General features: G+C 59.6%; 1 protein-coding gene across 1 annotated transcript in view; it reads right to left on the bottom strand.

The window, feature by feature from the left end:
- Positions 1 to 12,755, bottom strand: part of Taf1 (TATA-box binding protein associated factor 1) — a 29,186-nt gene extending 16,431 nt beyond the window's left edge. Inside the window, 14 exon segments of the mRNA XM_037232725.1 lie at positions 167 to 287; positions 613 to 836; positions 1,202 to 1,336; positions 2,212 to 2,370; positions 2,728 to 2,963; positions 3,420 to 3,628; positions 4,589 to 4,737; positions 4,958 to 5,104; positions 6,286 to 6,495; positions 7,159 to 7,344; positions 8,420 to 8,607; positions 8,955 to 9,071; positions 9,715 to 9,933; positions 12,658 to 12,755. Of these exon segments, the coding sequence (XP_037088620.1) occupies positions 167 to 287; positions 613 to 836; positions 1,202 to 1,336; positions 2,212 to 2,370; positions 2,728 to 2,963; positions 3,420 to 3,628; positions 4,589 to 4,737; positions 4,958 to 5,104; positions 6,286 to 6,495; positions 7,159 to 7,344; positions 8,420 to 8,607; positions 8,955 to 9,071; positions 9,715 to 9,925 (2,292 nt within the window). The 5' untranslated portion in view covers positions 9,926 to 9,933; positions 12,658 to 12,755.
- Between the last annotated feature and the right edge of the window lie 399 nt (positions 12,756 to 13,154).

The following is a 13,154-nucleotide window of genomic DNA, read 5'->3' as shown; positions in this document are numbered from 1 at the left end:
CGATCAATATCCAGCATTTCTTTCCCAGTAAATCCTGCCATCAAAAACCCGCCAAGCAGCCTCCTCAGTCCAACACACTCTGCCTGTCGCACGCGCTGGCCCAGACTGGCGCGGCGACCAGGACGGCGAGGCGGCCGCCGCCTCCCCGCCCGCGCCGCCCACCCACCTGCAGGAAGTCCCTGGTGAAGTTGTTGGCGCGCTTGGAGTTGGGTCCGGGCACCTCGTACAGCGGACATTGCTGGCCGGCCGTGAACAGTGCGTCCGCCTCTCGGATAAAGTACCCCTGGCTGCGGGCCGGCACGGAGGGCGGGCGCCGTTACGGTCTGTGTCCGGAGTTGCCGCTAACGGGGTTTACTTGCCCCGGCTGGAGGCGATGCTCGTGGTAAGCCCACGCCGGCGGACAAACATGTCACGCGTTGCTGGTTCACTCTTTCAAAACGGCGCTAAACGGGCCCGCCAGCGAACTTTCACCAAGGCTGTACAACAACCAGCTTAATGGCAGCAACGTAACATGCGATAGGCAACGCATTACCGGCTCCCAACCGAGCTCTCAGCAAGTCTCCACCAACCCCACGTCGTCAAGCTCGCGCCGCCGCGGCCAGCTCCACCCACCGCGTGCGGATGACGATGAAGTCCGTGTCGGGCGGCCGGTGCGGGTAGATGGGCGCTCGGTACATGTTGTTCTCCACCGTCTGCACGCACTTGCCCGGCTGCATGACGCCGAGGAAGGGCGACGTGTGCGCCAGCGCCGTCTCGCCGTACCGCATCTCCGGCGGACCCGGGTCCTTGCCCGCCTTCCGCTTGTAGTAGTTCTTGATCTTGGTGCACATGCCGACCTGGGGCGCGCGGCGGAAGACGTCACCGGGGTGAGGGGTGGCCAGGGGCGGGTGAGTCCAGAGACGCCGCCGGATATGGGACAGTGCGTGGTGCTGCGGCCACACAGAGCGGCGCCAGTCAGCGGAAGTCAACGTCAGAGATGCGGCCCAGCACAGCAAAGCCCGATCATCCAGGCCAGATCGCGCCCGCGGTCTGTACGCCGCATCAGACAGCTACCACCCCTGGCGCAAACACAGTGTCACAGCATATCAGTGCTTCAGACCCGACGATCAGAGCATCTCCAAACGCCAGACGGTCGCTGGACTCCGACCTCCGACGTCGCGAGCTGCGCCAGCGCGTGCCGGCCCGGGCGGCCGTGGCGTACCTGTGACAGTATGGCCGGGTGCTCCTCGCAGTGCTCCACCAGCACCATGTCGCCGTCACGGCCTGTCAGGTCCTCGGCCGAGCGCATGAAGAAGACGTCCCCGCCGCCCGACATCAGCCGCTCCTGCTCGCGTTGCTGCGGACACACAGAGGCGGCCCGGTCACGCAGCGGACGCCCAGTCACGAACGGACGTCCCGTCACACAGCGGACGTCCGGTCACACAGCGGACGCCCAGCCGCGAACGGACGTCCCGTCACATGGCGGACGCTCGGTCACACAGCGGACGCTCGGTCACACAGCGGACGCCCAGCCACGAACGGACGTCCCGTCACACAGCGGACGCCCGGTCACACAGCGGACGCTCGGTCACACAGCGGACGCCCGGTCACACAGCGGACGCTCGGTCACACAGCGGACGCCCGGTCACACAGCGGACGCCCAGCCACGAACGGACGTCCCGTCACACAGCGGAAGCCCGGTCACACAGCGGACGCTCGGTCACACAGCGGACGCCCGGTCACACAGCGGACGCCCGGTCACACAGTGGACGCCCAGCCACGAACGGACGTCCCGTCACACAGCGGACGCCCAGTCACACAGCGGACGTCCCGGCACACAGCGGAAGTCCGGTCACACAGCGGACGCCCAGCCACGAGCGGACGTCCCGTCACACAGCGGAAGCCCAGTCACACAGCGGACGCTCGGTCACACAGCGGACGCCCGGTCACACAGCGGACGGTTGCGCGGCGCACGTCGTCGAGCGATGACAGGAATAGAACCCATACATGCCGCGCGAAAGCCGAGCACACTCCGAACACTGAACTGCGCCATTTTGCCCCATCCTCCTCTAGCTTCCCCACACGAAGGGCTTGGCGTCGGGACGCTGCGGACCACGCGGCCGCGCACTCCTGATCTCTCCCGTCTCACAGCACGTACAGCCCGCCTGACTCCGACACTACCCTCCCCTCTCGCCACTCCCCCCGCCGCCTCACGCCGCTCGTCTTCCGTACCTTGGCCTTGCGCTTGATGTTCTTCTGCAGCGGCTGGACGGGCACGGGCTGGTTGCTGGCCAGCGGGCCGTTGGAGAACTTCTTGAGCGGCGGCCGGTGAAACTGGCGCAGCTTGATCGGGCCCATGTGCGTGGGCACGAACGGCGCCTGCAGCTCCACCTGGCGGCCACCCGGGTAGACGAGGTCACAAACACGCCGACGACACACCCGACCCTCGGGGCTCCACGGATAAACGCGACAAGACTGCCGGCGACGCTTCGCTGGTAAGTAATAACCACATCACTGCGCTGATAGCGTGCGATTCTCGATTCCTGCCCAAGCTTTCATCCTTTACCCTTCGCCAGCCGCCGCTCACGGCGTGCAGGCGCTAAGGCCCTCCACATCAACACCATCGCCAGTCACTCCTCAGGAGTCGGACAGTGCTCCAGCCCCACTCAGAGACCACGTGTCCACGCTCCCCCAGCGCGGCACTGCAGCGTGACCCGACAGCTGACACCCCGGCCAGCGGCCACCCACCACCGGGATGGAGTGCTGCAGCAGGCCGGTGGCGCTGCCGATCTTGATTGAGTTGTCCGTCGTCTTGGGCAGGTAGTACTCGTCGTTGGAGATGTTGAACGGGTCTTTGTCGGTGGGCTCGGGCGTGGCCGGAGGCGTCTCCTCGTCCAGGTGCGTGATGACGCCCGCCTTGCCCAGCAGGATCTTGGACTTGCGCACGTGCGGGTGCGGGATCTTGATCTTGCGCTGCTCGCCGGCTGGGAAAACGGACAGGAACGGCATGTCAGCCGGCGATGGTGCTGAGATGTCAACCGCAAACGGCTTCAGAGAGTGGAAATGCATCAGTAGCTAGAACATCGACTGGTTAGCGAAACAGCGGCAGCATGAGCAGAAGGTAGATAAAGCCACGAAGTGGCGGCTGACTCTTGCAAGCCAGCGCGTTTCCAAACACAGGCAGCACATTGCTGAAGTATCAACGCACGTCTGGCAAATGGTACCCGGAGAACTGTCCACTGAACGTGTGCCGCATTCATTTCAAATTTTAAAAAATACGCCAAAGGCTTTCATATTCCGAACCTTTCATCCACCACTATCCAACCCCAGCACCACGTCACACTCCACACGGCAGGCACGCGCGGGCGCGAGCCGTTCTGCCACGCCGCCGCTGCCGCGCTCGCCGAGCGTTGGCGCGCCCCGGCCCGGCGTCCACTCACGCTCGCCCTTGCCGACGGTGGGGTCCACGTCCTCGGGGATGCCCAGGATCACGTTCTCGTCGTTGGGGTCGAGCGTGAGGATACGCGGCCGCGGCATGCGGCCCATGTCCTCCGGGTCGTAGATGATGTCGTCCTCCCACCGGCCGTACACCAGCTCCTCGTTCTCCACGGGGAAAATGGAGAACCAACTGCTCTTGCCGTCGGCCGCGCTGCGGCGGGAAGCGGAAGGGCAGCGGCGGTGAAGCGCGCGCCAAGCGGGCCGTAGGTCGGGCGGAGGCAGGCACGCGGTACACGGTAGAGGCGGTGAAGCGCGCGCCAGGCGAGCCGTCGGTCGGGTGGGGGCACGGACACGGCACACAACGGAGGTTGGGACGGGTCGGGAAGACAGGTCAGGGAACACTGTGTAAGCGCAGACAGGGGGCGTAGAGGGATGGCCTGTCACAGAGCGTACAGGCACATCGATGTGCGCGAGACATCCGCGGCTGTCAGAGGGGTGGGCACCATTGCGAAGAAGCCCGGCCCTGACGCTGGTCAAAGACGCAAGGGCACCGGCAATGCACGGCCCGGCCACGAGTCGAACGGCTCGAAGGGAGCGGAACACTGTCCACTTCAGCCTTGGGATCAGACGGGCAGGCGGCGGTGAAAGTAGTCCAGCCATGCGAGCACACTCACGTGTGGGGCTTACGTACAAACAAGGTACTGCAATCCCCATCCGAGCAACGAATGTCGGCGGACGGCGGATGGTACTCTGCTGTGTTACGGATAAACTGCATGGGCGCTAAATGACCGCGTAGGCGAGGCGTACTAAAGCCCCAATTACTAGCACAGGGTGGTTGGTTGAACTTTAAGACAATGGGTATGCAAATAGATTTTTGGGACATCCATCTGTAAGCTGCGATCCATCTGCGAGGCAGGTTGCCCAAGCTTTACGAACAAGGATTCTGAAAGGTTGAGAGGTCAGTCTGTACACGACACCAGACCCCGGCACGAATTAACGCCACCATGCGAACGGCCAGCCATCAGCTCCACACGGAGCGCTTCCGCGACTGTGCCGTCCTTCCAGACCGTCCATGATCACACAAGTTAGGCAAACATGCCGACTCTGCGCCACAGAGCACCCGGCGGCGGCGCGGGCGCTGGGCGGGCGGCTCGTGCCGCGGCTGACTCACGCGGAGGCGCGGATCTTGAGGCCGGCCGGCGCGGGGAAGCCGGGCGTGACGGTCGGCTTGCCGGCGTGGCTGAGCTGGCCGGCCGTGCGGTTGTAGCCGGACGGCAGCCAGCCGGCGGCGTTCGTCTTGCTCGTCAGCTTCTGCATTACCTGCCGATGCAGTGGGCGTCGTTTCTCCGGCACCGACGGCCGATGTGGCGGCGGCGGCGGCGCTCCGAGACGCTCAGACGCTTCCGCTGGACACTCACACCGCTTCACCAATGACAGACAGTGGGGAGGAAAGCAAATAAGCCCCTCGGGGAATAGCACCGATGCGTTAAAATACAACGATACGTACACAAACTGGAGCGGGCGGGGCGCATCCACACACCTTGTGCTTGATGTCCTCGCCGTTCCAGATTACATCATCTTCCCAGTTGAGCTGTGTCACCATCAGGTACGCGTCATCCTCAAACTTGACCGGGCCGGCCGGGTCCTCCGCGTCCTCGTCGCGCTCGGTGGTCGCCTCCTTCTTCACCTGCGGCGCCGGCGGCGTGGCGTCACATGAGGTGAGTCCGGGCGTGTGATGCGGTCACGCCCTGCGGGGACGTGCCGGCGCCGAGAGGCAACACCAAATGACACGGGCAGCGGGTGGCGAAAGCGCGTACCAACTACACTGACAGCTGAGCATATGCCCACAATGAAGTACGATGAGAATAAATGACGGTGAGATCAGGTGCCAGCAAACGTGAAAACAAGCACGCAAACGCTTAAAGCTGACACGACGAGTGACTCCGCTGACTTCCCTGCACGTTGATCAGTGGAATCGCACACGCAGCAGTGCATGCAGCAGCCCTGGTCGCAGCATAACGCACGAGGATGGTCGCCGGTCGACGCTCCCAGCCCCACTTCCTGACCAAGCGACCGCGCACAAGCGAACACGTCATAACACACAGGGCCACGAGCCGCCACAGCCCGCACACGCGCCCAGGCGCGGTCCCGCAGCCGTCTGCCGGCTCGCGGGGTGACTAACAAGCGACGCCGGCGGGCGGCGGGGCGGCTCGGGCGGCAGGTCGGCCGCCGGCGGCTCCGGCTCGCGCTCCACCTCGGCGACCGGGACATCCTCGCCCTGCAACAGCCGCGTCACGCACACGCTACGGCAGAAGCGGATGAGGCGGGGCGACAGGCAGGCGGTGGCTCACGCTACACACACACACGTACACGCACACACGTGCATGCAAGCGGGGCCGGGCGCGGGAGCTGCGCCGCTAGTGTCCCGACACTGCTCACGGCGGGCGAGGCACAACAACCACGAACACACGGATCTAGTCTTAAGACATGACATCTTCAGGCTTCGAAGCATGCATCCACCACGCAATACACGATACTAGCTACTTTCAAAATCACGAAAGATGGATCCCACGCTGTATTGCGTGGTCAGCTTTCACTACAAGGTTCAGCCGAGCACAGGCCGACTCCGGGGACACTGGCCAGCGCAAGTCGGCGGCGCGTGGCAGGTCACACTCGGCTCAGAAGCTCGTCAGCGCGTCGGCCCGCCGCCGGCCGCCTCACGGGGGCCGCCCGGCGCGTGCCGACCCGACCGCATGCAGCGCCTGCGCGCGCACCACGCCCACGGCAGCGCTGCCACGAACATGCACCGTTTACGACCGCGGCCAGGGGGGGGGGGGGGGACACCGCCGGAGCCGAACAGCAGCTCACCTCCGGCTTGGCGTCGGCGCGCGGCTCGTCGCCCTCTCGGAAGCCGTAGTTGTAGCTCTCGCCGCTGCTGGGCCAGTCCAGCATGTCGTACCATAGCTGCGACGGCCCGAACCGCCAGTCGGTGGCCTTGGGCGAGCTGTTACCCGACGGCTTGTCCTCGGCGACGGGCCGCGTCTGCGCCGTCACCTCCTCGGGCCGGAGCAGCTTCTCCTGCGGGCGACGGGCGGCGGCCGTACAGGGAGAGGGCGGCCGCAGGCGTCCCATCCGCCGGCTACGAGCCAGCGCAACGCCAAATTGCCACAATCCCGGGCGCGCGTGAATCGTCCTGGCAGACAACAACCAAGACGATCGCGCGAGTTTTACGACCCTCTCCATTAATTTTTTTTTTTAAATTTGATCCAAACCCTTTGAATGGATGAATTTTTGGGATCAGCGCTCACGCTGAGCAGTGCTTATTGTGTGAGCCCTGACCCCCACCATCCGATCGCGCAATGCCAGGAAACGGCAGAATTTAGTGGCGAAAGCTTAACGTGCCGCAATGCTCGGTACGGTCTGTCCTGCCCTCTGACGTCAACTGACCTTTAACGTGACCGCTGCCACCGGCCGCAGGCCATACCTGCCAAGGGCAAATATCGAGCCCCTAAAGCGACTCGAACCCACCCTGCCACGAGTGTGTGGATCGGAAGGCAGGCGCTCTAACCAACTGAGCCACCGGGACGGACTGTAGTTGCACCGATATTATTTTTAACTGATCTCACCTTAAGCCGCAGCGTGTGGCGATTTATGTGGGGATGTATCCGCGACCCTCGACCGAAGCATCCAAAAACCTCGGCAGCCATAGCCCGCCATGCCGACGACTTGCGAGCGCCTCACCTCATCATCGGACTCGACCAGCTCGGGCGGCAGGGGAGGCCCGAAGCAGAGCGTCAGCTCGCGCGGCCTGGCGTCCGGCTCCTCCTCGTCGCGGCGCCGTTTGCGGCGCTTGCGGCGGATGTTGCGCCAGGGCTGCGGCAGGCTCGTCTGGCGGCCGGGCCCGAACAAACGCGAGAAGCGCAGCACCTGACGGCGGCACAGCCGCGGTCAGGGGAGACCGGGAGTGGCGCGGTCAGGGGAGACCGGGAGCGGCGCGGTCAGGGGAGACAGGGAGCGGCGCGGTCAGGGGAGACCGGGAGCGGCGCGGTCAGGGAGACCGGGAGCGGCGCGGTCAGGGGAGACCGGGAGCGGCGCGGTTAGGGGAGACAGGGAGCGACGCGGGCTGGACAGACAGGGAGCACCGCGGTCAGGGGAGACCGGGAGCGGCGCGGTCAGGGGAGACAGGGAGCGGCGCGGTCAGGGGAGACCGGGAGCGGCGCGGTCAGGGGAGACCGGGAGCGGCGCGGTCAGGGGAGACAGGGAGCGGCGCGGGCTGGGGAGACAGGGAGCGCCGCGGTCAGGGGAGACTGGGAGCGGCGCGGTCAGGGGAGACAGGGAGCGGTGCGGTCAGGGGAGACAGGGAGCGGCGCGGGCTGGGGTGGGAGACCGGGAGCGGCGCGGGCAGGGGTGGGAGACAGGGAGCGGCGCGGGCTGGGGTGGGAGACAGGGAACGGCGCGGGCCGGGGAGGGAGACCGGGAGCGGCGCGGGCTGGGATGGGAGGCTGGGAGCGGTACAGGGAGCGCGGGAGGCGGCTGGGGGGGAGACCAGTGGAAGGCGCTGGCCGGGGAGGGAGACCGGGAGCGGCGCAAGTTGGGGTGGGAGACTGGGAGCGGCGCGGGCTGGGATGGGAGGCTGGGAGCGGTGCGGGCTGGGGCAGGAGACAGGGAGAAGTGCCGAACGTGAGGGACTACTGCACAGGCCCAGGAGACCGCGGTTTGAAGCGGAGATCACCATGTCAATGGAATACAGAAACTGTTGAAGGCCCAGACAAATGTCCACATCCACCATGACATCTCCACCCCACTGTGTAATGCCCACCGTTCCGAGCTCAGCCAAAAATAATACAATTGGAATGCTGAGAGACAGGCCCCAAATACGGCGAGATAATGAAAGACAACGGGAAACACGCGGAAAACGCCTAGGAAAACACATGCGAAAGCGAAAGCTAGGAAAACATGGGTAAGATAGTGAGGACCAGAACACACATTGATGTCGCCTCACCTTGTCCTCCCTGAAGTCGGGGAAGATCTCGGTGATCTCGACGTTGGCGTATTTCTCGGGCAGCATGGCGCCGAGCGGTGTGTTGAGCTGCTTGCGACGCGGCGCCGGCGCCGCGGCGGTGCCGCCGCCCAGCGCCGCCGGCGGCGGCATCAGCCGAGCGTCCCGTTGTTCGTCGTCGGCGTCGTAGTCTGGGGACGGCCGGCCAGTTACCGTACCGGGAGCGGGCCGCGGCTCAGTCGGCGGACGGGGCGGGGCGTCACAAGACGATCGCGCAGTCTCGGGACTGCCGTGGCGACAGGCATGGTCTGACGATCTCGGCGGTCTGGTGCAACGGCGCGAACGACCCCGCCGACTGAGGGAGACGCGGAGCGGGACCGTGGCGGGAGAGATCTCGGGCAGTTCAAGGGAATGGCGACTGCGCTGAAGCGAACTGGTGCTCTCGGGGGAGCTGGAGTGCCGCGGCAGTGGAGACCGCGCGGGCCGCCGGTAGCCCGCGGCACGGGGGGAGGGGGGGGGGGGGGGCGACGTCACGCACCGTCGGATCCGTTCTCCTGCGTGTTCCAGGACGTGTCCTCCTCAGCCAGCTCGGTGATGTCCCAGTAGTCGACGGCCGTGGGCAGCGGCGCCGGCACCGGCTCCTCCTCTTCATCGCCTGCGCAGCACACGCGCAGGTCACCTCACAGCGACCGAGGACGCGAGCGGGGGCGCCGCGGGCCGGCCGACCTCGCCGGCGGCGTCAGGCGCGGGCGCGCTGGCTCGGGGACGTCTGGTGCTGACAGCAGGGTGTGGGAACCCACGACCTCCCCCTCCCCTCCACATCGCCTGCAATGCCAGACACGGGCGGCTCCGGCCACAACAGCGACAAAGTGAAGATTTCGGACGGGGGCCTACTTCTGCTCCACACCATTTCAGCTATCTGACGCAGGTGCGTCTCGCCGCGAACTGTGGCCACGTGCGCGCAGCGCCGTAGGCGTCACAAATGCCGTCACAAATGCCGTCACAAATGCCGTCACAAATGCCACAAACTGTTGTCGGTGCAATACACACCGCAGCTTCAGCGTGTGCATCGATCAAGCGTCGCTAATGGTGCGTAACACTTTTCCTTGAACGTACGCGTCAGCACACGTGGACCTGTTGGGTCATCCACAAACTGGCAAAACCATGGGAGAATCATCCGGGGTTCATCCCACGCGCCAAAAGACACCACTGCCAAAGCCGGCTGGCACGATACTCGAGCCAGCAGTGGGCCCCTGCCCACCCGTGCCCCAGACCCGCTGTCCCCAGCCGCCACTGACCGGAGCGTTTGTCGTCGGCGGCGTCGCCCACCACGTCATGCAGCAGCTGGCCGAGCCCGAGCTTGGAGAGGCCGCGCAGCTGGGCGCGCGCCTCGGCGTCCAGCACGTCCGTCTCCAGCTGGCCGCTGCTGTCGATGTTGCCGAAGAGCACCGCAGTGAGGTCCAGGCCGCCGCCGCCCTCGCCGCCGCTGTCCGAGTCGCTGTCCGACATGGCGGACGCTGCCCAGAGCGGGAGCACCGTCAGCCAGCGTCACGTGGTGGCACAGGAATTCAATTTTTGCGGCGGAAAACTTTCAATGATTCAAGTTCTCTTCTGGGTGTACTGAGATGCGACAGTCTTAGAATTAATTTCTATTGGACGTTCTTTAAGTGCAAATTTTTGCAAGTTAAATTTGTGTCATAACTGTCTTAGAAACTGCATCAGGTTGGAAAATACCATGACAGAGAATGTTATGGCAGTCTGGAGCAGAGCTCGCCAAATACTTTGAGCCTGCAGCTGCCCAGTCTTGAGTCAAGCACATTTCTCTCAGCTATGGTGCCAACTCCACATGATGCCCAAGATGGCAGTGGTGGCCACCACTGAACCAAGTCATTGGTCAGGTGTCATCACACACTCAGGTGTCACATCCCATGGTGGGGGGATGTTTCCAGGGACAACTGCAGAAGCAGGATGACTGGTATTTAGACTTCTTACATCGCAGCAGGTGAAGTGTGTAAGGGCTGGGTAAGAAACTAAAAGAGCAGGTTGCATTACAACAATTGTTATCCATTAAGTCTTCTCTTAAAATGTGCACATGGCTTTTGAAGCTCTACTTCCTGGTTGTTTGATATCTTGGTGCATTGGTGGCATAATGGCAACAATCATTTTGGTTGCATGAAAACAATGAAGTCATAATAATATGCATTGCAAAAGGTATGATGAATAAACACCATTGTTACCTTAACATCAATACTCATATCATTATGTCATTATGTCACATGGCTTTTACTTGGTCTTTCATTCCAAATTTTAGCCACAATGTTCATCATATCCAATCAATCATGCTTTGTTAATATTTGATGCTTCATATGCAGCCAAAAGCCTCTGCTATAAGTATTATTGTCCTAATATCTAAGACCATGTCTCCAAACAATGTAAGGTAGGTCTAGAAGGTAATTGGTGTAGGTCTAATGCAATGGCCTAATGCATATATGTCACCTTAAATGTCATACCCTGGATTGGGAACAAGCTTAAATATGCAGACAAAATATGATATGGAGTTATTTGGCTCAGAACTATGACTTCTAAGAAATAAACATGTAACTCTGTAAAGCTGGCCAGACCCTCACTATTTGTCAATTATCATGGCTACAATTTGATCATGGAACTAAAAATCTACCTATTGTTGCAAGGGTCTCATCAGGCAAGCAGGCAACACATAAGCATGTTGCATTTCTCTTCTAAATGAAGCACTGGACATGAGATAGAACAGCCAAAGCCATAGAAACAGGATGCAAAGGAATTTTAAGTAGCAGCATATATAGATATACAATATCTATTGTATATCTATATATGGTTTTTAATGAAGTAAGATGGTAGAAGTAAGTATATCTATATATGGTTTTTAATGAAGTAACTATAGATGGTTTTTAATGAAGTAAGTGCACATGGATAGACATGTTCTGTACCCTCATATTACAATAATTTGTATTTCCAAACCCTTAATCTACCAACATAATGGAATATCACAAATTGAGGATGCTGAGCAATTGAGGGCATTAAGAACAAAAACATCACTAGATACTAGGTAGCATAGGTCATAGTGCTTGAATACCTCACTAAAATAATAGTAACTTTTGGCAAATATGAGCAGGTTTAAAACTTTACAGGACAGCTTGACCAATTGCACAATTAAACATCTGCAATTTGTGCTTATTTTAAGGGGGCTGGGATTACAATGCCTAACATCACACAAACTTTTATGGAAAGCCAACAGTTCCAGCAGCCAAATTAGCACTCAGGGGCTCATGGTGCAAACAGGATTCATATCCAGGCTTCAAGGTGGGAGCAGGTGGTGCTAACCACCCAGTCATTATGTCCCAAAGTGCATATTTGGGGATGGAAACTGAGTGTTACTAGCTGAACACTTATGCACCAAATTGGTCATCATAAGGGTCCAAATGTGATTTAGCACATTCTCCCTAGTTCCTTTGTATCTTTCTGCTTGGCTTTCAAAATTGGGTGACTGATCACTTTAACAGGTACTAATGAGCCAGTATCACATGTTACTTGCTGCACCTATTAGAAGACTGGGAATTTCCTCTGTTAAATGACCAAAGATTTTGGATCTTCTTATGTCCCAAGTCCAACACATTTGGCCAACACACAACACATCCCATTTGGCCAATTTACTACCACAGTTATAACTTTTTCAGAACCATCCCCATTTGCTAAAATTAATGACAACTTTTGCCCAACTGAAGATGAATAAGACATAAATTACAAAAAATAGTCCCAACAGCAAACATGTAAGGCACTTCACTAATATGACCAATAACTCGAGCTCAATTGTGTAAATCTGAGATGTCATCATTGGCTGACACGCATGTACACGAGCCACATGTCCCTGCGAACATGCGCGGCGCCTCTATCGGCGGCGCAAGCGGTACGAAAACACGGCCTCAAGACGCATGCCTCGATTTTTGATATCTACAATATATAAGTGGATCTACAGCACAAACAGCATGATTTCCCGATGCAATATAATTCAATTAAGGTATTGTTCAGTTCTAAGGAGAATAGTCTGATTGGAGGTCATTGTGTTTAATACCCGAAAAGTAAGTGACGTCTACTTGGAGAGTACCCCTTTAGTTACCAACGTTCCCACATTTGGAATCATAAGTCATTGTGTCAATGAGTCTGAATACTTAACACAGGCTCCTGAATCAGGTGAAGTATGTTACCTGTTCCTTAGCAGCCTTAAATCAAAATGTTGAACGGCACACGTTTCATTTAACGACGAGCAACGGATTACGCCATCCCTGGCGTCAATGATGGTGCAGCACTGCATTTAACAGTATGCATCGTGATATACGTACCAGCGTCATATTTGTCGAATGTTGCCATTGTGTTTTAGCTACCATATACTGATTTAGAGGAAACCCTCCAGGAGGCAAACTTTATCCCGCGACAACAAGTTGTTAAAAAGGTAGCTACAGATATGGTGGATATAGTAGATGGGTGGTAAGCATTTCAGGAGTTCCTTAAGCATAGGTCTGCTTTTTAGGAGCATAAGGGACCCCCGACTCGCCCAGCCACCACCAGGTGGTGAATGGCCGCCGGCCGAAGATGCGGCGGCAACGTGCACCCGAGCAGGCGCAGAGTTTGGGAACCACCCCAGGTTTAGTATTTGGCCTTCATGCAGGCTAGGGGTAAGACCGACTAGAATGGCACAAACATG

This window comes from Pollicipes pollicipes, unplaced genomic scaffold (assembly GCF_011947565.3).
Source record: "Pollicipes pollicipes isolate AB1234 unplaced genomic scaffold, Ppol_2.1 Scaffold_7231;HRSCAF=8579_pilon_pilon_pilon, whole genome shotgun sequence".
NCBI classification, from domain to species: Eukaryota; Metazoa; Arthropoda; class Thecostraca; order Pollicipedomorpha; family Pollicipedidae; genus Pollicipes; species Pollicipes pollicipes.
This window is presented reverse-complemented; position numbering and strand designations above follow the sequence as displayed.